At 41.2% G+C, this 23,102-nt stretch overlaps 1 protein-coding gene across 1 annotated transcript; it reads left to right on the top strand.

Moving 5' to 3' along the window:
* The first annotated feature begins 493 nt into the window (after positions 1-493).
* PPTC7 (protein phosphatase targeting COQ7) lies at positions 494-23,072 on the top strand. Its single transcript, XM_054844199.1, has 6 exons — positions 494-846; positions 10,488-10,667; positions 13,485-13,683; positions 15,868-15,991; positions 17,968-18,097; positions 19,486-23,072. The coding sequence occupies exons 1-6, from the start codon at positions 645-647 to the stop codon at positions 19,542-19,544; spliced, it is 894 nt and encodes a 297-aa protein (XP_054700174.1). The 5' UTR covers positions 494-644; the 3' UTR covers positions 19,545-23,072.
* Positions 23,073-23,102: the final 30 nt, after the last annotated feature.

The raw sequence follows: 23,102 nt of genomic DNA, 5'->3' as shown, positions 1-23,102 counted from the left end.
CATGCAAATGAGACGCGGCGGGGAGCCAATGAGGGTGGCCGCCGGCTGCTGCGCAAGCGCGCTGGGGCGGGGCGGGGCTGACCTCGCCGCCCGCCCGCCCCCCCGCTCGCTCGCTCGCTCGCTCGCTGAGCGCCGGGGCCTCAGCACGCGCGGTGAAGATGGCGGCTGCGGCCGGCGGGGTGCGAGGGTGGCGCAGCGGGCACCGCCGGCTCTGACCGGGCAACCCCACGGCGCGGCGGGAAGGGCGCCCGGAGGCCTTCGCAGGGCAGCGCCGGCCGGCCGGGGAGGAGGCAGAGCCCCCCCTCGGGGGGGGGAGGTGGCGGCGGCGGCGGCGCGGAAGGCGGGGGCGCTGCCGGCAACCCGGCCGTGAGGGGCCGGCGCGCGGGGCGTGAGGGGCAGCGCGGGCGGCGGGGGCGAGGGCGGGAGCCGGCCCGGAGGGGCGAGGCAGCCCGCGGGGGGGGAGGGCGGGGGGCCGGGCCGAGGAGGGGCAGCGCGGGCCGGCGAGGGCTGAGGCGAGCGCTGAGGCGAGCCGGCCGGCGGGCAGGGGAAGGCTGGCTCCCTGCGGCGGGCGCTCGCAGGTCAGGAGGCGGTTGCGCCGGTGGCTCCCCGCGTTCCTGGCTCTCGGCTGCTGGGCGCCCCACGCCATGTTCTCGGTGCTGTCCTATGGCAGGCTGGTAGCCCGGGCAGTCCTGGGCGGCCTCTCGCAGACGGACTCCCGTGACTACAGCTTGGTGACAGCTAGCTGTGGCTTTGGCAAAGATTTCCGCAAGGGCATCCTCAAGAAGGGCATGTGCTACGGGGATGACGCCTGCTTCGTGGCCCGGCACCGGTCGGCAGATGTGCTGGGTGAGTGCTGGCGGGGCCCTGCTCGGGAGTGCTGGGGTGGCTTTGGCGTCGATGTCGTGATCTCCCCTCCTTGAGCCGCACATGGTGAAGCGGCTCGGTCTTGGGGCGCAGACAAAGGAGCCAGTTCTGCCTGTAAATGTCAGCGTCAGTAGTTCTTTTTTTTTTTTCTTCCCCATTTCAAAAGAAAGCTCTTGTGCTCTTTGCTGCAGCACGGCGCCCACCTCGCGCAGCCCACCTTAAGGAGGAGGTGGTGTGGGTGCCGGGCATCGGGGCCCAGCCCTGGCGTGTCACCTGTAGGTGCCTGTAAGGCCTAGCGGCTCCGAGAAACAACTTGTAGTGCATTTCACTTTAAAACCTAACCAAGCCCCATATGTATGTATTGCATTTCCACATAAAGGATCATTGAAACACACACTTCCTGATTCTGGCGCGTGCTGTGTCCTTGTCAAGTGAAAGGCAAAGTGACATTGAGACTGGTTTCAAATGTCAAACTTCAATTTCAGTATTTGTTCTATCCTGATTACACTCTCTGGCTTGGATTCACGTGTGAAATGAATCTTAAGGGTTCAAATTTTAGAAGTAGTGAATAATTATTGATAATCAATGGAATCTTCACTTTATGAGCAGCATTGCTTTTGACAGCGCTTGACCTTTCTCCTGTGTAGTCAAGGTTGAATTTGGCTGACACTCTGCAAAAGTTAGTTTTTGAACAACTGACAGAAGTAAATTTTCACCAAAACTTTGACATTAAAAAACCCCTTCCCCCCCTTTTTTCTTTTCTTTCTTTCTTTTTTTTTCTTTAATTTAAAACTGGTGGGATTGTGCTGCAGTGTCTCATGATGTGACAGTGCTTGGTGATTCTTTACGATTTGGTGCTGCCATTGTAACTCGGTTGCCGTTTAATATAGCTGAGACATTTTTTCAGGAAGCTGTAAGTTGGTACTAGGTAACAGTATTGCTGATTATTCTCAAGGGAGCTGTTACTCTAAGGGTGATGCTACGGCTTTCAAGGACATTGGGAAAACTGGTCAATGCATTTTAGATACTCTGCATCTTTTCCATTGTGCCTGTTGCAGAGAAACTTTTTTCTATTAGAATTAGCTGTTGGACAACCTTACTTTAACACGTGACTAAGGCTGGCTGCCTTTAAAGTTCATAGTAGGCCAGCACTGATAAATAAGTCAGCAATCGGCATTTGCCTGTAAGAGAAATGCAGAATCTGCTTTACTTTGGCAGACTCTTCGCATGGGGAAGCGAGTAGATTTAGACCCGTTTGATGATGTTTAGGGTTTTTTGGCCATATTTGGTAATTACCATATGTGGACCTACAGCTTGTCTTTCTGCTGGAATCAACAGAGAATTGCATTTCTAAGTTGGTCTTTGCATTAATTTTCATGGCAACTTGAAAACAAAACAGAATTGCAACTCCGCTTAAGGATCAAACAGCAAAGAAAGCTTCAGACCAGGGTGTCTTAAGTACCAAGAAGAAAAGAATTTAAATGGAAAAGCTGTTGGGTTGTGGATTTTTCCCCCTGGAAAGCTATTTTCATGTTAGTTCTTTATTGCTTTTCCAATATGCATACCAAAACCCCCAAATCACTGCACATTCTGCAAACAGTAATGCCCAGGATGGGTTTTGATGCAATCTAACTTGATGCTTTTTCTTCATCTGTAGTTCTTAAGTTTACAGGCATAGTAGTTTTCTCCTTGTCTCTGCTACTACGATTGTCTCTCTGCTCTCCCTTTGTCATCCAGCTTTTCCACACTGCTGCAAAAAGACTTTCAGCACCAGTGTCTTCCTGCCCTCAATTCCTCTTAATCTCACTGCAAATCTGAGGTTCCACACCTATTTTTTAAAGACCTTCATAAATTTTGTACTAACTCAATACCCACCTAACTCTGCGCCTCAACAAAATTAGCTGAGCCAAACTGTTGTTCTTCAAGCTTCATTTTTCAATATTAGTTTAATGAAGAGGCTCATGTGGTTTTAGCTAAAGTGAACACTAGACGCAGTAAGAGTGCTTTTAGAGGACAGTAAATTTCAAGTGTATCACTTGGAGTTAGTCTGGCTTAGTAGTCATCAGTGACAAAGCCATGCCAGATAATTAATTTAAAATTCTTCCGTGCCAGTCCTTTCTAGAACCAATATATGGGAAGCATGCCTGTGTGGGATGGATATGGGTGTGGTGTAATAGTGAAAGAGCTACTCCCAGCCGTTTGGCATGAGTACTTGGGGATTCATTTTCTTAGGTCAAACAAAATTTAAGTAGGCAATGTGTTCATAGCAGATAGAAAAATGCTAATCAGTTCTTTTGTTATATGTATGATGTATAGTCTTAAGGCTGAAAATTAAATGTCTTCTAGTCCATGCTTTATCCTTTCATAGTAAGATCAACAGAAAGCTTATGAAGATTCGTGTTATTTCCAACACTCCTATAGTTGTTAATGGCTTGATAAGGCCTGTTACTGGCGTGCTTGAATCATTGAAGGTTTTGTCTCTTATTTTTACTTCTGTCTGGTACATACCTGTTAAAGTTGCACATTTTCTTCCCATCCTGAGCACAGGGAGAAACAAGAAACTCAAAACCAGAGTGTTTCCTTTGGGATCACTCTGAGAAAAGGAAATGGCTTTACTACTAATACTAATCTCTAGAGCTTTATGATTCAGGCTCATGTTTCCTTTTTGCTGCTGCTTGTACCATATTGTACCTTTTTATATGTTTTCTGTCAGTGTCTTGGTTGTCCAGTTCCTCAAAATGTTCAGATATCTTCTTGAGACTTGGTAGATGTTTATATACCTCTTCACACATGCCTTTAACTTTCAAAAACAACATTTCTGTCCTTTTAAGCTGAAAACCAAACCTCTTCAGAAACTGACACCTCTGGTTTTTTTTCTAATTAGCATAGGAGTTGAATTTTTGGTGCATAGGAAGCAAACCACAAATTTTAAAAATGAACTTAAACGCTTTGTATAAATATTTCACTTATTCAACAAAACTAAACATTGAAGCTTGTTTATAAATCTTGAGAAGTCTCATGCTGGTGATTGTTTTCTCTTTCGTTGGGATCTGCCTTTTCTTGCTTATTCCTGCCGTATCAGGATCTTGATGTCTTTGCTAGTTTTTTATGGATTTTCCAAGCTGTTGTGTGACTCATTATTGAAACATTACAGCAACCAATGTGCATCCCGTGACAGCATCACTTATACAATGTCTGTGCTGGGTAGAAGTTTGGGTGTAGCCAGTGTGACTTGCCTAGTCTTCCAAACTATTTCTGTCCACCAGTAGTAGGAAAAAACTGCCTGGCAGCGGGGTACTGTTTGTCCACTGCAAAGTTAGAACAGTTGCCAGATTTTATCTGCTGCAGATCTTGATTTTAAATTTTTTTGGGGGAAGGAGGGGTTGGTATTGTAGGGCAGCTACACTAAGCTGAAAGGTACCTTTACTTGAAAATGAAGTTTGTCAGCAGCCTGCATAGGAGGTATGTAAAACTCTAGAGTGACAGAGCCCCTGGAACATTGTTAGTCTGTCATCAAAAGTAAACTACGAAACATAAAAGGATTTGTAGATGAAATGTCAAGGTTGTTCTGGTAAATATAGAGGAGGATTCTTACTTTGATGCCTGAAGGTCATGTAAGACTATGTTAAGTGGCTTATTTGGTATCATATCTATTAAAGAGATTGCTGCCTTATCACAACTTATCACACTAAAGGAAGTAAGTCATCTGCTTGCTTCGGAGTAGCCTTTCGCCTACTCTGTTGGGAGAACTGAGGACATCTTAGAGGGAGCAATCGGTGATTTGAAAAAACTTGTGTATGTGTCTTAGTCTGTAATAGACCAAATTTAGTTTTCTTTTTAACATGGGAGCATAAGTACTGTCATTTGTAGAGAAACATCTCCATTAATAATCATATTCACTGACGTTCTTGTCAGTACAGCTAATCCAAATGTCAGCAGAGCTGTTTGTAAGTAGCATTGAATGTAACCTCTTAGAAGTGTGGTAGCTCTCTTTCTGAGAATGAAACTAAAATCTGGTTATTCATCTTTACCACGGTTTCTGGAAGGGCATTGCACACAACATATTCTGATCAGAATTTGTAATTGAACACATTTTAATTGTAAGTGCTATTGATACTTGTTGATAGTGGACAATTTTCCATTCATATGCAGATCTTAGCTTGAACGAAAAGCAGGTTCGATCAGAAAACACGGAAGGAAATAAGCAAAGCTGAACACAGTACAGTAGGTGAGGTGTTAATCATACCTGTGTTGCAGAAAATGTTGCAAAAACCTCCTGCTGTTTACTTTGGTTCATCTGCGCTATTAATATTGTGAGCCCTGAGATTATTCAAACTGTAAGTAATTTCAGTACAGCTTAGCTGATGTCTGTCTGCAGTACCCATCCCTTTTATCACCAAAGTGCCAACCACCAGTAGCAGTTCAGCTTAACTGGTTGCTCAACACTGAGAGATTAAGTAGTTATAACTACGTAGGGAAGTTTTCTAAAAACGTTAAGCAATAAATAATAGTTTAGTGTTCTCCTATAGCTCCCAAAATCCATTGAGCAATTTCTCAGACTTAAATAAAATAGGTACAAGATCTACCTGGTAAAAACCTGTTTCAGGAACAATAATGTACTGTAGCAGGAAAAAAAGATGATATAAGGAACTCTGCTGCTTTTTCCTGGAAATAGATGTGTAATTTTAATTTTTTCAGTTCCTTGTTTCTCCTTCAGTCTGTTCTTCAACATCATCTCTTGCTTTGCCTCTTGCTGCTTGTTGCTCATTATCACTTAGCCAGTTATTCTTCCAGTACCTCTCTGTTTAATGCAAGGGTAGTTTAAGGTCTACTGTAACTTTTAAAATGCACAGTGTGAATAAGTAACCTTTCCTTTTGTAACTGGTTATCGGTCACGCACAATCTGCCTTTAGGGATTTGTATTTAACCAGGTTATTTCTTTGTCAAAACCTGAGGAGGGGGGGAAGTAGAGACCATTTGGCTGAAACATTGTAATCCCATACACACTGCCAGTGAAGCCCCTGGAGAGTTAGTGCTGGCCTTGAGCATGTGACTTGCTTTGGGTGGAGAACCCGTGTATGTGTGCGATTTATCTCATCACTGATAAAACAAGAAATCTTATCAGTTTATCTCAATGCTGATACATTGACAAATATTAGGTGCTGTATTTCAAACTTGTGTAGTGCAACAGATTGCACTTTGTTACCATTTTAGCCTTTCTTCTATGTTTGATGCAAAGTAATTTCAGTCACTTGTATATCCTTTTGACGTTCTTTTATCAGTGATTCGTTGCTAATTCAGGTAAGGATCTCAAGAAATTTAAAGTTCAGTAGGATGCATGGTGTGTCTTATAAAGTGAATTGCAAAAGCAATTCCTGCTGGCACGCTTGTGCCTGCCTGGCGCTTCTGTATGTGATTATTATTATTAGCTGATGCAATGTTTGAAAGTATCTGTCTTTCAAGAGATTTTTGGGACAGGGTGATACTTTTGGACTCTGACTATGGGCAGGTTGGTTTGCCAGCTAGCCAGAACTACAACACTACTTATATTAAACAGGGTTTGATTAGTATCATGATTTTGTTCTGAATTTTAAGCCTGTTTAGTTTTTATTTGCTCTGAACTAGATAGAATATCTGGATCTGACTTAAAAATCTGCAGTGAAAAGCACATATTACTAGTCTCAGCACTGGCTGGCTGTTCCCTGGGCTTCTGCAGTTAAACTTAGGTGCTGGCAGTCAAGACAACTTTACATTTGCATTTCAACTGGTATTTTATTCCCAGGTGCTTTTAGCATTTTGAAATAAAATTTAACAAGTTTCAGTGCCAGTATCTGTGCTGGCTCAGTTTCAGTGCTGCAGCATCAGTTGCTTATGCTTTGTCTTGAGACTTCATTACCACTGTCTGTCTATGAGAGATCTTGATACGCTGAATCTTTAAGAAATTAGAGCCAGTTTTTGGACCGACACATGCAGCGAGTGTTTAATCTGGCAGTAGCATTTGTGCATTTTCCAGCAGAAGGCAACGCAGTGGAGTGTTAACTCAAAGGTTCTGAAAGGTCTCCATAATATAGTTAAATACTTGAGAAGCATTTATTCTTTTGAAGTAATTTGTGAAATTATGAAATGCTTTATTTATAATGGTTGTTCATCTAGCCACAGGCATTTCACTATGTCACATGGACATTTGTGTAATTTCTGTATAGGCTTGAACAGGGAATATCTAAAAAATATCTTTCTATAAAATTTTCTGATTTACTGAGTAGTTTAGAAAATATCAAGTGTTACGTACAGTTCAATTTCAGCAATTCTTCTCAGCCATGCAGTTTGTCTTAAATGTCCTGTGATTCCTATTTTGTAAGATGGTTATTTTAAGTTAAATGGTGGATACTGGAAGACAATATTTAATGTTTTGTGATGAAATATAAGAAAATAAAAACCTGAATAATCTTTTTTTTACTTGATAAAACAGTAGTTATTTTGAATAGTGACGGGGGGGGGGGGCGGTTAGATGAAAACAAAGGTAATCTAAATGAACAGAACTTGGCATTATTCCTTGGCAGCGATACTGCCAATGGCAGTACCTTTGAATTTTCCATTGGTGACAGAGAGAAAACATGCTATTACACAAAATTCAGTCCATTTTTATGGGTTGAGTTTTCAGTTCTTGCTACTTCTGGAGTTTGAAATATCTCACAAATAGTTTTACTCCTTGTTTGCTGTATATCAAATACCACAAAGTTTTCTTAAACTTTATTCTTATTTATATTTCATCTATTTCAGTAGCAGTTTATTCAATCTGTTTTAAAATCACATATTCCTTTTCCATGAAACTGTTTAGTTTATGTTGAGAATGTAGAATGTAAAGATACTGTTTTTATTTTAAAACCATGCTGAAGGTAGGACAGGATGGCTAAAGATCTTAGGGAATGTAAAAATCTTCTTTTAAGGCAAAACCAATAAAGGTGGATGTTTTCTAGGTGGCACTGTGTGGTGTAGGGCTTCTTGAATGTGCTTTGCCCATGTACTGCCACTGATCTCAATGGCAGCAGTAATTCCTGGCTCTGTGCCGGAGCAGGAGGAAGCATTTGACTGCTCTGGCAGTGTTCATGAACCATGCTTTGGGAGCCAACAAGGTCATTTAGCTTAAATTAAATGAACTGACCTATCCTCTTTAAGAGATACAGTTTAAAAAAAAAAAAAAGGAAAAAAACCCCAAACCTTTGCAAAAAACCCACATTGTCCGTTTTGGGCAAGGACAAGAAATAGATGGCAGTGGTGGTATGTGAGTTAGTGAGCTGATGAGGTGTTGTGGAGGTGTTACAGTGGAAGCATACTTGGGGGCCCGCTCATGAATGCGGTGGTCCCGTTTGCTTCTGTGCCAGTGGTGAGGGACCACACAACTGTCGTGTTGATTCTTAAGCAGACAATCTGTTCTCTCGGGTATGGTATAAAGCTAAGTCAGAGGACCTACTTGTGGACCGTCTAGAGGGCGATTGTTTTGGATGGCGCGGGCAGAATGTACTTAAAGCTGTTTATAGCTTGCAAAAAGCAGACAGGAAGGCAGACAGACAAAGCCATTTCATGGCTCAAGATAGAGTATGAAGTGTGCTGCCATGATTACGGATTCAGATTTCCTGCCTGGAGTAAGGAGTGAGCAAAGAAAATCAGGTGGCATATTCTTATTTTTGCTTTAAAAATTGAAATAGGCTTTGATAATTAACCTTATCAGGTGCTTGCTATGACAGCTTTCTTGTACCGTATACTAGTAGTGTTTCTGTTTAAATGTTTCCCAAGAAGACTAATGCAAAAATGGTGTACTGATTGCTTGAGGGAACTCTAACTCTGAGCGTGTTTTGTAACCACCTTAGTAGCCAAAAGCTTTGGACAATACTTCTCAAACATCATCTTTTCATTGCATTAACCCTGTTGTCAGTGAAGCAATGCTGTATTCAGCTAGCAAAAGCATTATCTGGATTGTGTTCATCATAAGGGAAAAAAGCTGCTCATCTGGTTACTTCATGTAAAGCAAGCATCATCGTCCGAACTGAAGCTTAGTTTCTATTTCAAGTTCTCCATCTAGAACTTTTTCTTACTAATCTCTTATTCTAGACTTGTTTGCGCGGCAGCAGAAAGCAAAGGGTTTATCCAGTGTTAACCTGAAGTTGTGGGTCCTGTAAAGAGAGGATTAGTTTGTTCTTGGAGAAACCAGAATGCCAGGGTTGCTTTTGCATGAGCTTCTTCCCAGTGTCTGGTCTGAAGAGGTGAATACAGGGATCTGCCTTCCCGTAGCGTTCTTCTAAGAAAGCAAATGGACAAAGCAGGTGTCTGAAAGGTTGTGCACTATTTTTGGGAGAAATCTGATTAATGTTGATAGGCTGTTCAGAATCGGGCTATAACCTCCTGGCAGATTATAGTTCGTGCCAAGGTCGACTCTAAACCTTCCGTCTCAGTTTCAGATGGTGTCCCATGTGAAGGGCATTTGTAGATGAGGCAAACTTAGTTTCACTTTCTCAGTCAAATTTTCATGCCTTTGCTAATAGCACCTTTTCTTCCCAAGGAGACTGTTGTTCTTGAGCACAATCTGAACTCTGAAATTGGCTCTTCATGCTTTTGTCATGAACGTAGTAGTTTATTAAGTTACAGAAACCTGTGCTTGAAATGGTTAGTCCCTTACATGCTGAGGAGCAGAAAGATTTTTTTTTTTTAAATTTCCAAGTAGAAATACTTTTATCTCAATACATTTGGACAGTATTTTACTTTTATTGTTAAAGCTAATTGAGGAAGTTCAAAATGCTTTAGCCAAATGGCCAGCAGAATGTCCTATCTGCTGCTTCTCTCCCTCTGACCACCCCCCCGTCTATGTGCATCTTCACTATTTGCCTCTGTGGTTGCTCAGAAACTTCCCAGGCTGTGGCAGAATTGGTCTGGTTTTCTGATATCTAGGTTGTTTTGGATAACTGAATGAATGAAAATTGACTGGATCACAGTCAATTTTCATTCTCTTGCTTGGCTGAAGCTGTAAGCAACAAACTATCCTTGCAGGGGTAGGACCCAGCTTTGTGTTGGTTACATGTTTTATTTTGAACACACTTTTAAAATGGAAGTTTAGTTTCCACAGAAATTGATACTACCAAAGAGAAAGCATTATCCTTCATGTGAGCAAGTAGCTTGAGAAAAAAACCTTTGGGCTGCTGAATAGTGAGGAAGAGCTTCTTTATAATTTCTATCCTGTTTAAAATCTTAACAACCTTCACATTTAAAACTAATAAAAACTCTTCTTCCTTTTCAGGGGGCTAATCAAAGGTTAATGTGATGGAATCCTCTTCCTTCCCCCCAAATTCCCCATTAGTTGTTCTCTAGTGAAGTCAGCCTCCTCAGAGTTCTCAACATTAGACTTTTACCTTTTCTTCAGCAATTCAGATTGTATTTAGAGACTTGTATAGGAGGTGATGTCAGAAGTTATCTTGCAAATGCTTAGAAATTTTTTCTTAATCAAAAATGTTTTTCAAGCAGGGGCTATGTCTTACTTTTTAGTTACTGAATATCATAAGTGATGTCAAAAATTAAAAATGTTTTGAAAACCATTTCTGTTCATATAACTCTAGTTTTCTGTTTTCTTCTAGGGGTAGCAGATGGTGTAGGTGGCTGGAGAGACTATGGGGTTGACCCTTCTCAGTTCTCAGGGACTCTAATGCGAACATGTGAACGTTTAGTAAAAGAAGGACGGTTTGTACCAAGTAATCCTGTTGGGATTCTCACTGCAGGTTATTGTGAGCTGCTGCAGAACAAAGTACCTTTACTTGGTAAGAGAGCAAAAATATATAAATTGGGTCTGTGTTGTGTGTTATCTAGACATGTACTTAGTCAAGGTTGCTTAAATCTGTTGTCAGCTTCTACAACAAATTTGCCAGCAGTAATCTTCTCTTAATTAACTAAAAAATGTAGAAATGTAGCTGTCTTGGTAGCATCCTTATTTTCTTTTGTATGTTTAAAAACTGGCTTGATACATCAGTAATGCAGGGAATGTTTGTGTGTGTGTGTGTGTGTATAAATATATATAAAAAAATTAAAGGCAAACAGCCTTTATGTGTAAAGGGTGGTAGTTCAGCAGTGCTTGCAGAGAGTTTGCAAAACAAGTTCAGCAGTAGAATGTGCTATGGCATGTGCACTCATTCTCTCTGTTACAGATGTATAAATAATTGTTCTCCGTTGAAAACTCTTAATGGTTGGTTGTGGCTTTTTGCTTAAGCTATGCAAGCAAAAATATTTTCTGGTGATAATTGGGTGCAGTTCTGCTCATTCCTTGCCTTACTGCTCCTGTTGCCTTTTATGTCCAATGAACTTGAAACCTAATTGGTTGACTTAAGTAGTTTATATCATACGCTCACTGGTACCGTGTATTATTTTTATAATTCTTTGTGGAGGATTTATTAAAGGGTTTTTTTTTTTTGAAAGCAAACTAAAGTAGCTTCTTAGCATGTTCTGTGTCAAAGTTTTAGACAGGGCATCCAGCTGCCTGGTGGTGGAGTGGTGAGCAGATAGAGAGGTGCCATTCAGCCTCAGCTGACAACCTTGAAAACAGAATACTTTTCTAAAGGGCATGTGACCTCTTATGCACCAAGAAAGTGTTACCCTGCATGATATGCATGCTTCTCACCTGACCTTAAACTTCTGTGCCAGAAGAGTGCTGTGTAAGCTATATTTAACTTGCCTGCTGAGCTTCGGAACAGATGTTCTCGCATTATATGCCTAAAGAATAGGTTCGAACCTCAGAAGTGACCTTAAGTATCACTAAAATAGCAGTGGTCGGTAATTACATTAGGATTTTGTGTGTTTAATAGTGTTTGTTTGTGCAAAGCAGATGTAGCTGTAAGTGATCTACAAAGTGGGCCACTGGTGAGAGCTCTCACAACAGCTTTGTAGACGAAGGCAGCCCTGCTTGGCTTGACCTTTCGAATTCTGAAAAGCAGCATATGCTGAGTCACAAGATCTGCATTCCACACATGGCCTCCTAGTTACACTCTGCTAATAGAGTTAGAATTTGAAACTAATGATGCTTAGTGTTTCTCCTTTAACTGAGAACAGTATTTTTAGAAGTAGAAATAAAACCCTGGAATTACCAGAGTGATGAACATTTAGAATTTATTTCAAATAAAGTGAAGGGAGAAGACTTCGTTAAGGAGGATTCATTAGGCAATAACTTTTCCTTGCTGTTGTGCTTTAAGTCTTGATACCTAATTCATCAGAATTGAATCTAGCAAATATTTTAAAATAAAACTGAAGTGGGAGGAAACTGTGCCATTTATTTAAACGCTATTCTTGTATTGCAGAACGATCTTGGCTGCTGTCACACAAAAAATCTGAATTTTTTCCTAAAATACTGCTTTGACTTAGCATCCACTAAGAGTGGAGAAGGTCTTATGTATTCTCTAGAGAATAAATTAAGTGCAAGTGATTTGCAGGGAACTCCCTGTGTTAGAAAGGGAAACATCTGGAGGAGGTGATGCCTAGAGCCAGCTGGACTTGTGCACTAGCAAGCCTGGTTGTAAGTTTAGCTCATTGCAAGCCTGTGGTCTGTCCAGCATGTAGCTGTGCTTGGAAACTTCTGCTGGAAGAACGATAGAAGATGAAGACTATTCAGCAGCCGGTGATATGGGGACTTATGTTAGAGGCAGAAGTCAAGAAGAAATGGTTTAGCTGTATTTCATCCTCTTCAGGAACAAAAGTTCTTTTGGTGGATGTGCTATCCTATTTGCAGAATTCAAGGGATTGCTGTTTGCTGTGAAGGACTTAGTCTGTGGATGGGTATCTTTGCAATACAGTTATTTTTGTGGCTTGCAACCAAGCACAGTTGGTGGCTCCTTCCCAGTGAATGAATCGGAATTCCTCAGTGCCCTCAAGCATGGCTGGGATAGTTCCGAGCATGGTTGACAAGTAGATATATTTCCGTTCTGCCTGACTTTAATCTGGAATAGTGTTTGTCTCTGAAATATGTTCTCTTCAAACTTGTGAGGTTAGTATCCTGAAGTTGACAGGATTATTATATTTTTTTAAATATGAAGACAGCTCTACAGAGCCGTACTATGAAGAAAAGCATTTTAGTGTTCTGACAAGAGTAATGCAATAACACCTAATACTTAATTGCAAGCGGTTCTTTACTTGGCGTGGTTTATTTACAGCTGATGAGTGAAACTGTGTGGAGAGCACCTAGCATTGTGTGGATGCTACTAGAATTCTATTATCTCAATGATTTTGGAATTTCAGTATTTTATGTGACTTCTGTAAATCCAGTCCTATAGCAGAATGTGCTGACGTATGTTGGGATGGAAAACTGTAAATAAAGTGGAACAAAACAGGTATTTGTCAGCATAATGTGTTTACCAAAATCAAAGCAGGAAAAGTAAGTTCTATAAAAAAAAAAATCATAGTTTGTCTTGCAAAGATTTCTATCATTTTGCTGTTTTTAGTGTATATTAATTTGGCATTATTGAGTATTTCTATTTCTCCTGATTTGTATGCTTTGATAAATATTTGAATAATTGGACTATGAATTAAATCGGTGAGAGAATGAACAATTTCTGTAAGGCTAACTCCAGTTCTCATGTTCTGTTTGCTTCCAGGAAGCAGTACAGCTTGTATAGTAGTTCTGGACAGAACAAGTCATCGTTTACATACAGCCAACTTGGGAGATTCTGGATTTTTGGTAGTCAGGGGAGGAGAAGTAGTACATCGATCTGATGAGCAACAGCATTACTTCAACACTCCGTTCCAACTGTCAATAGCTCCACCAGAAGCAGAAGGGGTTGTCTTAAGTGACAGGTAAGATGGGAGAGGATCTTAAATTTTTATCTGTATGTGATCAGCTCCCAAAGTGTTGCAGTTTTGCTACTCCGGTGCTCTTTGTACAGCGCATCATAGCGCGTGGGATTTAAGCACGTATCCAGTCAAAGGGTCTTATAACTGCCCCTGTCTTCAGAGAACATGAACATTTCTCACCTTGTAGTTAACATATTTTGTACGCTGTTGCGCAGTCCAAATTTATTGGGCTAACGAATATTTGTTGATGGTGGCATATTCCCACAGTCTGTGGTGTGCGCTAGGCGTGTTCTGATCCATAGAAAGATGTTACTCAATAAAGCTGCTGCAATAAGACTGCAGCCGGTGCATGCACCGGTTACCCTGCATGAGTGGCTTGTCTTATCAGTGGCTTTCATTCCCAGTCCCTGTCTGTGCTCTCTTGAGACTGGTTTGGAGTACGCTAATTTAGATATTTTGGCAGTGAGGTAGCAAGTACTTGGAGACTAGAGCAGAGGGACATGTGACTGTAACTTGTGTTTCCAAATAGCTGTGTTTCCCGCAGCATATTGTATTTGACCAAAACGAGCAAAAAAACTGTTTGGCGGAACATCAAGCTGGGAAATGAGAGTATTAGGAAAGGACAATCTGTTCACAGGAATGAGTCGTTTCAAAAGCATACTTGTACTTGTGTTTTCCCCTACGAATGTCAGGCTGATCCATCCTCTGACTTTGTGAAGTCTCACCAGTAAGATAAAATAAATTTTAAAAAAATCAGCTTTCAAATATGTATTTAAAATGCAGCACTCAAATCAATGGTTATACATTCATTAAAGTGATATGCCCTTTCTGAATACAGGAGGGTGATAAAGGAATCTTCAAAGAATGACCATAGTATATGGAGAATGCAGTAGGCATCTTATGTTTTTGATACCGCATCGGCCTTGATATTCTAACTTTTAATGCCAAAATAGCGCTCTTTGAGCATAGTGGTTAAGTTGTTGAAACTCCTGACCATTCTTGCATGTGGTTTTATTATTACTTCATCATAAGACTGCAGAGAGGAAGCTGGTGTAGAACTCTGAAATGAGAACCTTAAATAATCTAACCTCTTTATTAGACTAAAATTAAATGATTGTTTGAAATTCCAGAACTAGAAAAATCTTGATTTTTCTGACGTTCTGTGTCATCCATGGGAAGACCAAAACCAAAAAGCACAAGGATAATTGATAACGTCCAGTGGAAGTCAGGAAAGCAAAGCAATCTGAGTCATCACATAATAAGGAAAGCATAAGATAAATGAGCTCCCACACTTCAGTTCTGAATCATGGTTATAGCTTTCTGGCTAGTTTCTGCACTGTTCTTGACGTTAATTAGTACTCAAGTGTGTTGTCTGAATGCTTCTCCAGTACTTCTTTTTTTCATTTGTTGTCCCAGTTAAATGTTAAATTTGGCTATACATGGGAATAGGCAGGCAATCTTAGCTCTATTAACCTTCCCAAAGCTACAAATCAGTTGAGCAGAGCAGCTCTTCTGCATTTTAGCGTAGCCAGATGGCATGGGATGCAGCAGTTTCTCCCTTTTCAAGACCCCTGAAGAACGTTTAAAAATGTTTGTCATTATGCTGCTTCTGAGAATCAGATTTTGCAGCAATGTTCGTGGCCAAAATAGATATTTTCTCCTCTTGCTGTTGTGTAATATATTAGACATAAGTAGACCAATTGGCTACAGTCTCCTGGTGGTGATTTCCAGGCGTGTTTCATATTCCATTGCATTAGAAAGTGATTCAGAATCCTTAAGTGTTTTGGCCGTTCCTGTTATGAATTGTCCTTTCAAGTAAAGCTCTCTTACATATTTAAGAGGAGTGAGAAGGAAGCCCTGAGCTGCCATTCTACTTAATGGTTTCCATGGAGATACACTTGCAAAGCAGATTAGATTGCAGGATTGTTCATCTGGGAATTTTAAATGCAAATCCTTTGTGTAATAGCTGGAACATTACCTGTTTGCAATCACACTTCTTCTGTTGTAGCTTTCTTGACAAGCCATCCTGGTGCAAAAGCTCCACAGTTAGTGATTATTTTTTTCTTTTGCAGGAAAACACATAACAGTAGTGAATTACAAAAGCTGTTGATATGCTAGTTTGCCATTGCTTGGTGTCTTAGTGAAAGCTGGAGTCCTTCTCGTTTAATGTATCTGTCATCTTCACAGCCCTGATGCTGCTGATAGTACTTCCTTTGATGTCCAACTCGGAGACATTATTTTGACTGCAACAGACGGACTGTTTGACAACATGCCTGACTACATGATTCTGCAGGAGTTAAAAAAGCTGAAGGTAAGTGTGCGTATTCTGAACCTCACATCTTTTTGCACTGGTTATCCCTCATGGTTACTACCATTACTTTTTATGCACGTAACTTTTGTATTTTCTGTAAAAGCCCCACCACAAAGTGCTGTCATTTAGAGACTTTTCAGTTAATACCGCATGTGAGCAGCAGAAAGGGACACTGACCCCAGTGTCTCTTGGATCTGCAGCCAGGCTGAATCCAGCAGCAGCAGCTTGGGCATAAATTTCCTGAGTAGCAGCTGGTACCTTGTCACTGGTGATGGGCGGGAGAGGAGGAAGGGGGAGATGTTCAGGAGCAGGCACCGCCCTTGGCTGGCGGCTTACACATTGTATTTTATCTCTACTTGCAGGTCGTAGATTATGTACATGAAATTACAGGTTATTTGAAGGGGTGAGGTGTGTATTTAAAAATAATTTGAAGCTTTTCTGAAGGCTTATAAAACAGTAATTGTACAGCAGTACAGGCTGTCTGAATTGTGGGTTGTGCGTGCTTGAAATCTTTACTATTCTGTAAAAAAAAAAATAATTTATGGTAACTTTTCCAGGTTAGTGACCACAAACATTCTTTTTAAATAGTAAAAATACATTAAAATATTTTAATTTGGATGAGAACATGTAGCTTAAGGCTACTTACAGAAAGGGAAGTATACTTAGGAGGTATCAATATGTATAACCTCCCTAAGGAAACTCTTTTGGTGTTATGAAATGCAAATAAGGCTAACATGTAGAATTATAGTGTGGTTTTAAAATAAAAAAAAATTTGCCTGCTCTTATCCTGCAGCTACACTAACTGAAAGGTGGTGTCAGACAGAGAATGGGTCCTTACAGACAAAATGTCTGAGAGGCCCCTGTACATCCACCGACTCTGTTTCCCCCTCTCTGGAGTCTCCACTCTCCCTCTCCCCTTGGTGCAGCATTCAGTCTGAAATTGAGGAGCGTATAGCTGTGCTGTGAAATGGAAAATGAGTCCAAGCTGTCACAGAGGCTCTAAGCCAGTTAGCAAAGGATGTATCCGCATGCCGTGGTGGTTTGGAAGGGCCTGGTGGGCTGGGCGCTAACCTGCATGGCTGTTCCTTATGCTACAGCCAGCTCATGCCTCTCTCTGCTGTACTCCCACCTTCCTTTTGCTGCGCAGAGGTGAGGGTAGCCTGAGCGGAGGCTGGAGAAGGAATTCCCTTGTGGAAGAAAGCTGAGCTCCATCTTTTGGCATGTTCCGGAAAGGCACTGAAGTTCCCTGTGAAGTTCAGCCAAAAGTTAATTGTCTAAATGCCCACTGATTCCCCAAACTGCGGGGAAGACTCTTAAAATGACAAATGGTTTAAAATAGTTACAAACAAAAAGAATGGTGGTTGTCATGTTGGCTTGAGTGAGAAGAGTCTTGGAGTAAAGCAGCAGAGTTACTGAAACAGGAAAAAAAAAAAGGCACTTAAAATGCAGTCCATAAAATTTATTGAGCATGCAAACTTTCTTTCTCATCTAACTCTTGAAGTGCCCCTTATCCCCAAGGGAGAGAAGCGTGCTCTTGTAGATTTGGGTAAGAGGGGCAGAGAAGTACGACTTCCCATTAAAGGTAAAACATAATTACTTCCACAGAGCTTCCTCTGTGAGGGAAGGATGGCTCAGTGCGAACTGCTAGTTTAACTGTCAAATTCCCTGCTTCCCTCTGGTGAGACTATTTAGTTTGAGTATTAGTCTTCTAAATTTCTAAATTCTACAAATCCTCCAAAACCAAGTCTTGCAGCTGCTGCTAGGGAATAGAGTTGTGAAGATTTGCAGTCCTAACCCAAATTTTTAAAGCCTAACGGATGGTGAGGGTTCCATGGAAGAGAAAGGGATAAGTAGTGCCCTAATCTGTGAGAGGGGTCTGGCAGTCAGGGACCTACAAAACTGACAGGCATCAGCAAAACAACTGCCGGTAGACTTTCTTGTAAGAATAAACTTTTTTTTTTCCCTCATGAATTTAGAACTCCAACTATGAGAGTATACAGCAGACTGCAAGAAGTATTGCTGAGCAAGCTCACGAGCTGGCGTATGATCCCACTTACATGTCGCCGTTTGCACAGTTTGCATGTGACAATGGATTGAATGTGAGAGGTAAGATTTTTTTTCTTTCTCCTCCTCCCACTCCTGCTATCTTTGAGAAATCTTAAGCAAAATGAAATTCTGTTGTTCCAAAATGAGACAGGAAAACAGAGCATTAAGAAATGTGGTTGGCAGCAGAGTGCCAAGCCAGCGCTGGGTTTGGCACGGCCCCCAGCTCCTGACGCAGGTCATCCCAGGCCCCGGCTGATCAGAAGCCGCCTGTGGGGAAGCAGCTGGAATGCAGAGAACACAGCATGCTGATTTTTTTTTTTTTTTTTTTTTTTAAATCTAATATGTACACTCCTGCCCCAGGAATCCTGCCTGACACGAGTTCTCCAGGCTCTTGGGAAAACTGTACTTGACCTGTCCCTTGGGTTTGGGTGTGAGAGTGTGAGTTTGGGGTTTTTTTTAAGGTCTTCTATTATCAATGCTTTTTAGCTGAGATTCTGCCCACTCTTTGGTGTTTTATTTCTTTTTATCTTTTCTCTGAAATTTCTGACCCTTGTACCATTAGCCTCCCCGTCCTGATCTCTCAGTTGGTTCTACTTCCTGTGCTCTCAAAAGATACTAACACTTGGCGGAGTTCAGAGTCTTATCAAACACCTTTCTGGGGTTTTTTTGTTTTTTTTAATTTAAATAAGTAAATACAATTCTGCTTGTAAAGATGTTCTCGCTATGTCTATATCGGGAGGGCAGGATTTCCTGCAAGACCCTTAAGTGCCTTTTCTAAAGGTAGGGACAATACTTGTCTCAGCTTGCCGATAGCTTGGGCTCCGTGTTGTACCAAGCTCAATCATTCAATAATGAAGCTGCAGATCTCCTGAGTCCAAAGGACTGGTTTGACTTCCTACATGATAAAATACCTCTTTTTGAGCTTTTTCTCTAGGATTTGAGTGTATTGCTCTAGCGTTTGAGGTTTGAGAAGTGACTACTAAAAATGTGAAATGGCTTTTAGAAGGATATGCAGTAATACAGGGCTGGAGCAGATGCTCAAGAGCTGTTTGATTTACAGTAGAGATTCCTGAGAAGATACTGACTTTTTACTGCAGCTTGATTGTTACAAAGCAGTATCAGGTTTTTTGTACATTTATTAAATAGTCGGCTAGAAAACAGGCTTTCTGCTCTACCGGCTAATGATGTTCAAGGTTTGTACTCCTAGTGGTTTGTGATCTCACTATAGCTTACAAGGAGAGCGCTTTTTTGCTGTGTTAAATGTCATAGCTACCCTCAGGTATATTGTCGAAAGGAGGTGGAGGAAGCAGAGTTCTTGTGTCTACACAAACAATTCTTGAATATTTAAACTATTTTTTAAAGAGCTTTCTGCTTGGGGAATGTCACAGATTATAAGAAAATGACCCACTGTGGTTTGATGAAATAGTTTTATTTTTCTTCTATTACAGGGGGGAAACCAGATGACATCACCGTCCTTCTTTCTATTGTAGCCGAGTATACAGACTGAGCTGCCTGGAGCATCAGCTTCTGACGTTTTCCTTATCCCTGAGCTCCTAGCTTCACACATACGGTTTCCTGCTGGCAGGATTGCTTTCTTCCTTCGCAGCTGATCTCAACAGCTGGTTCTCGAGCTCGTTGCCCGCTGCAATGGAAATCCTCGTTAAGAACCACTCTTGTACTACACTGGTCTTTGTCTGCCAGCAAGAAATGAAGAAGCTCAAGGCTTGAAGCATGTCTTTCAGAGCTTAGTCATTGTCCTTGACAGGGGGAGGATCAATCCCACGTCGTTACCGCATTTGAAATGTGACTTTCAAAGGAGTAGGATTGGCTTATCATCTTTCAAACTAGATTCAATAGATAAAACCTCTACACGGGGGCATATTACTCTATTTACTCTTCATTAAAGGGTGTGTTGCAGGACACAGTTTCACACGCATAGTCTTGTTACAGTGGTAGCTGAGGTTTCGTGTTTCTAAGCTCCGGTTTTCAGGAGGTTTATAACTGCTGTAAACATTCTGCTCTTGCCATCCATGGTGTCAGCCTAGGAGCCTTTTCTAGTACAAAATTTCAGAAAACATACTTAGTTCAAGTTATATGGATGCAAATGTGTTTTGTGATTTCAGGTGCTTAACTGTGATCTTAAGAGTTCTGCAGATCATTCGTCCGTAATGGGCCTGCTATCTGGATGTTTTGGCTGTGGATAATTATTATTTTTTTAAAAAAAGACAAAAATTTTAACTCAGTCTCAAAAAGCTGAGCTGGCCAAAGTTGAGGTCTTTTCAGCATTTTAACCCGCCTCGCCGGCGCGGGATGATGTAAATGCTGCAGTGGGAGGTTGCACAAAGAACAGGTCGTCCTCAGCTCTGAGCATCTTCACTTTTGATAGGTAATTCTGTTGTTAATGAAACATAATTTGTGTCAATAATTGCCATTCTCGCTTGTGTAGAACAGAATACGCGGCACCAATTCGAGTCCAGTTGATCTTTATCTCTGACTCCAACAAGCACCTCTTTGCTTACGCTGTGGCAGCAGCAGTAAGTAGGTAAATGGAAACTATTAACGAATAATCAGTGAAACTTACATTTCAGTAACTAAAGTTTAGGGGTTTTGGAATGAACCTTAATGATGTTTACAGTTATCTAACAGCCACTTTGCAATATTACATTTCCTTTTGAATTACAGTAGCTCACACTTGTTCCCCCCCCCTTCTGGCAAGCTTTCCTTTCTTTCCTGAGGTTCGTACAAAAAGCCGATAGCTGTAAAGATATATATATTTTTGGTCAGTTTTTCATTAACTTTTTTGCTGGTAGAAAAGTATGTAGAAATAAATTAAAGCCATGTTTTTATATATAAAAAGTCGGGTAATGTTGCTGTTTAGGTGAGTGCAGTTAAACTTGGTCAGTAAGTAATCTTACCTGCTCTCAAAAGGAGATTTTTACTACCTGGTTTATTGTATTAAAACTGTTTAAGTTTGAGGTTACCTCAACTTGTTTAAAGAATTTTTGTGGACTTGTACTGTATATTTGCGTAACTATGTCAAGCTTTTATTTAAGATCATTTAACATGTACCATGTACATGTCATTTTACTATATTTCAATGCATCATGCTTGTAACAGGCATTTCATTTATAATAAGAATAAGTGATTAATTTGGAAGCTCTTCAGTAATTTATCTGCTATTCCTAAATTGGCGTAATGTTAACTATCTATTTTAAATCACCTTGTAATTACTTGTCAAAATGCCTTAACTACCCTAACTTGACCAAAATACTATTTTGGTGAGGGTACGGGGAGGATTATAGTGACGCCGAACAACGAATTGGTTTGCCATCCATGGAGCAGTGTGTGGTGGATAACTTTGCACAACTTGTCGGTCCTTGTTGTTTTTTACATTTGAACAAGCTGTACCTAGCTGTCTCGTTAGGAGGAATGTATTCACGCTGCAGTACAGGGCTTCGTTTCTAGCATTTGGGAGGGGGGTTCTCTCTCAAATCTGAGTGTCTTTACATTTTATTCTCCAGTATTTACTATCGCGCTTCTCGATTAGAGCAGATTTGATCAATTATTCTCTCCCTTGAACGTTCCTTACAGCCGTGCCCCTGCAGACCTGGACTGTGTCGCACTCTGACCGCTCGCTCTCAGCGCGCTGGTTCCCCAGCCCTCATTATTCCCCCCTCACTTTCCAGAGCTATCCACTGGGAGACGTTTGCAGATCAGACAGGAGTATGGCGAAGGTGCTTACCCCTGCGCGCGGTGTTGCTTGTGCTGTGCTCTGCCACTGCTGGGCCGGGCTCCGTGATCCCTGAGTGGAGAGACTCGGTCCCCTTCTTGGAAGCTGAACCGCACTGCCCGGTGGTGTGACGCCCAGCCTCGCGCTCCGTGGTAAAGCCGTTCATAGCTGAGCAGTATCTACAAAGCCATTTGCCTCATATCACGTTGTGATTTTTTTTTTTTTTTAAATAAAGAACAAATTTGGATTTTGATTTACAAATCATGAGTTTATCCCTCACCGGACACACCAAAGACCAGTAAAGCTTATAGCTTTTCCATCTGTTTATAAAGCAATACTGTATTATAAAGAATTGATATTTTTATCACATGCTTGATTGTTTTTGTTTTGTTTTGTTTTTAAGATGTGCACTCTAAACATATCAAACCTAATTACTTCCTATGAACTTAAGCTGTCTGCGCACAAAAAAAATTGTGGAAAAGGAAATGACAGGGCCCATACTATCAGAATAATTTTAACCGATGCATGAAGCAGTAACACTTCCTCGGAATTGGATTATTGTGACTATTCACGAGAGGGAGGTACCAGAAAGGTGTTCTGTGAAATGGAAGCATGGGTGAGCAGAGCATGGGCTGGCTTTCAGCTGATGCGGAGAGAGTTTGTATTTGGGACGGGTGGTTGGGAGCAGTGATGTAAGGAAGAGTTCTGTACACCAGTAACCGTGTCACAGCACTGGCAGGAGCTGGGGTTTCCGCAGCAGCGTGACCAGTTTTTGGGTAAAACAGGGCTAAGGTGTGGTGAATTGGAAAAACTGTGGTTCCTTGCTACTTGTATGGCTATCTTTGGGAGATCTGCGGCATACAGTTTGCCTCTAAATGTACTTTCTTTGTGTTTGTGAAGAAGGTATGGCTGAAAAAAAAACCCAAACAAACCCCAGATCTTGGGACCAGACAGGACTGAGTCAGGGAGAAGGGGGAGGCGAAGGTCTAGCAAGGATATGAGCGATGTTGTGATGGAATCTCCCTCTCTTGGTAACGGACATCCCTTCTCCAGGGGAAAAACCAGATGGTGTGTGTAGAAACTGACTGTATGAAGTAGTTTCTTACAAAGATAGCTGAAATAATGAAGCAAATCTTGAGTCTGTATCTAATGAGGATGCTTTTTTGTTGTTGTTAAAATGAGACTATCATCTATGCTTACCTAAGAGGCAATTATGTGAATTTCATGTCTGAGGTATAACTTATGCAGGAATAGTTCTGTAAATACATTTAAATGAATTGTAAAGATATTTAATAAATATAGTATTTATACTAAAATGTGGTTTTTAAAGTTGAC

This window comes from Grus americana, chromosome 16, assembly GCF_028858705.1.
Source record: "Grus americana isolate bGruAme1 chromosome 16, bGruAme1.mat, whole genome shotgun sequence".
Lineage (NCBI taxonomy): Eukaryota > Metazoa > Chordata > Aves > Gruiformes > Gruidae > Grus > Grus americana.
The sequence above is the reverse complement of the archived record's forward strand: the minus strand, read 5'-3'. Positions and strand labels throughout refer to the sequence as shown.

Excerpts from the sequence above, each read along its gene's own strand:
- PPTC7 (XM_054844199.1), top strand. The coding sequence starts at position 645 with ATGTTCTCGGTGCTGTCCTATGGCAGGCTGGTAGCCCGGGCAGTCCTG. Across the intron at positions 10,668-13,484 it reads GAACAAAGTACCTTTACTTG|GAAGCAGTACAGCTTGTATA; the intron begins GTAAGAGAGCAA and ends GTTTGCTTCCAG. Across the intron at positions 13,684-15,867 it reads GGGGTTGTCTTAAGTGACAG|CCCTGATGCTGCTGATAGTA; the intron begins GTAAGATGGGAG and ends TCATCTTCACAG.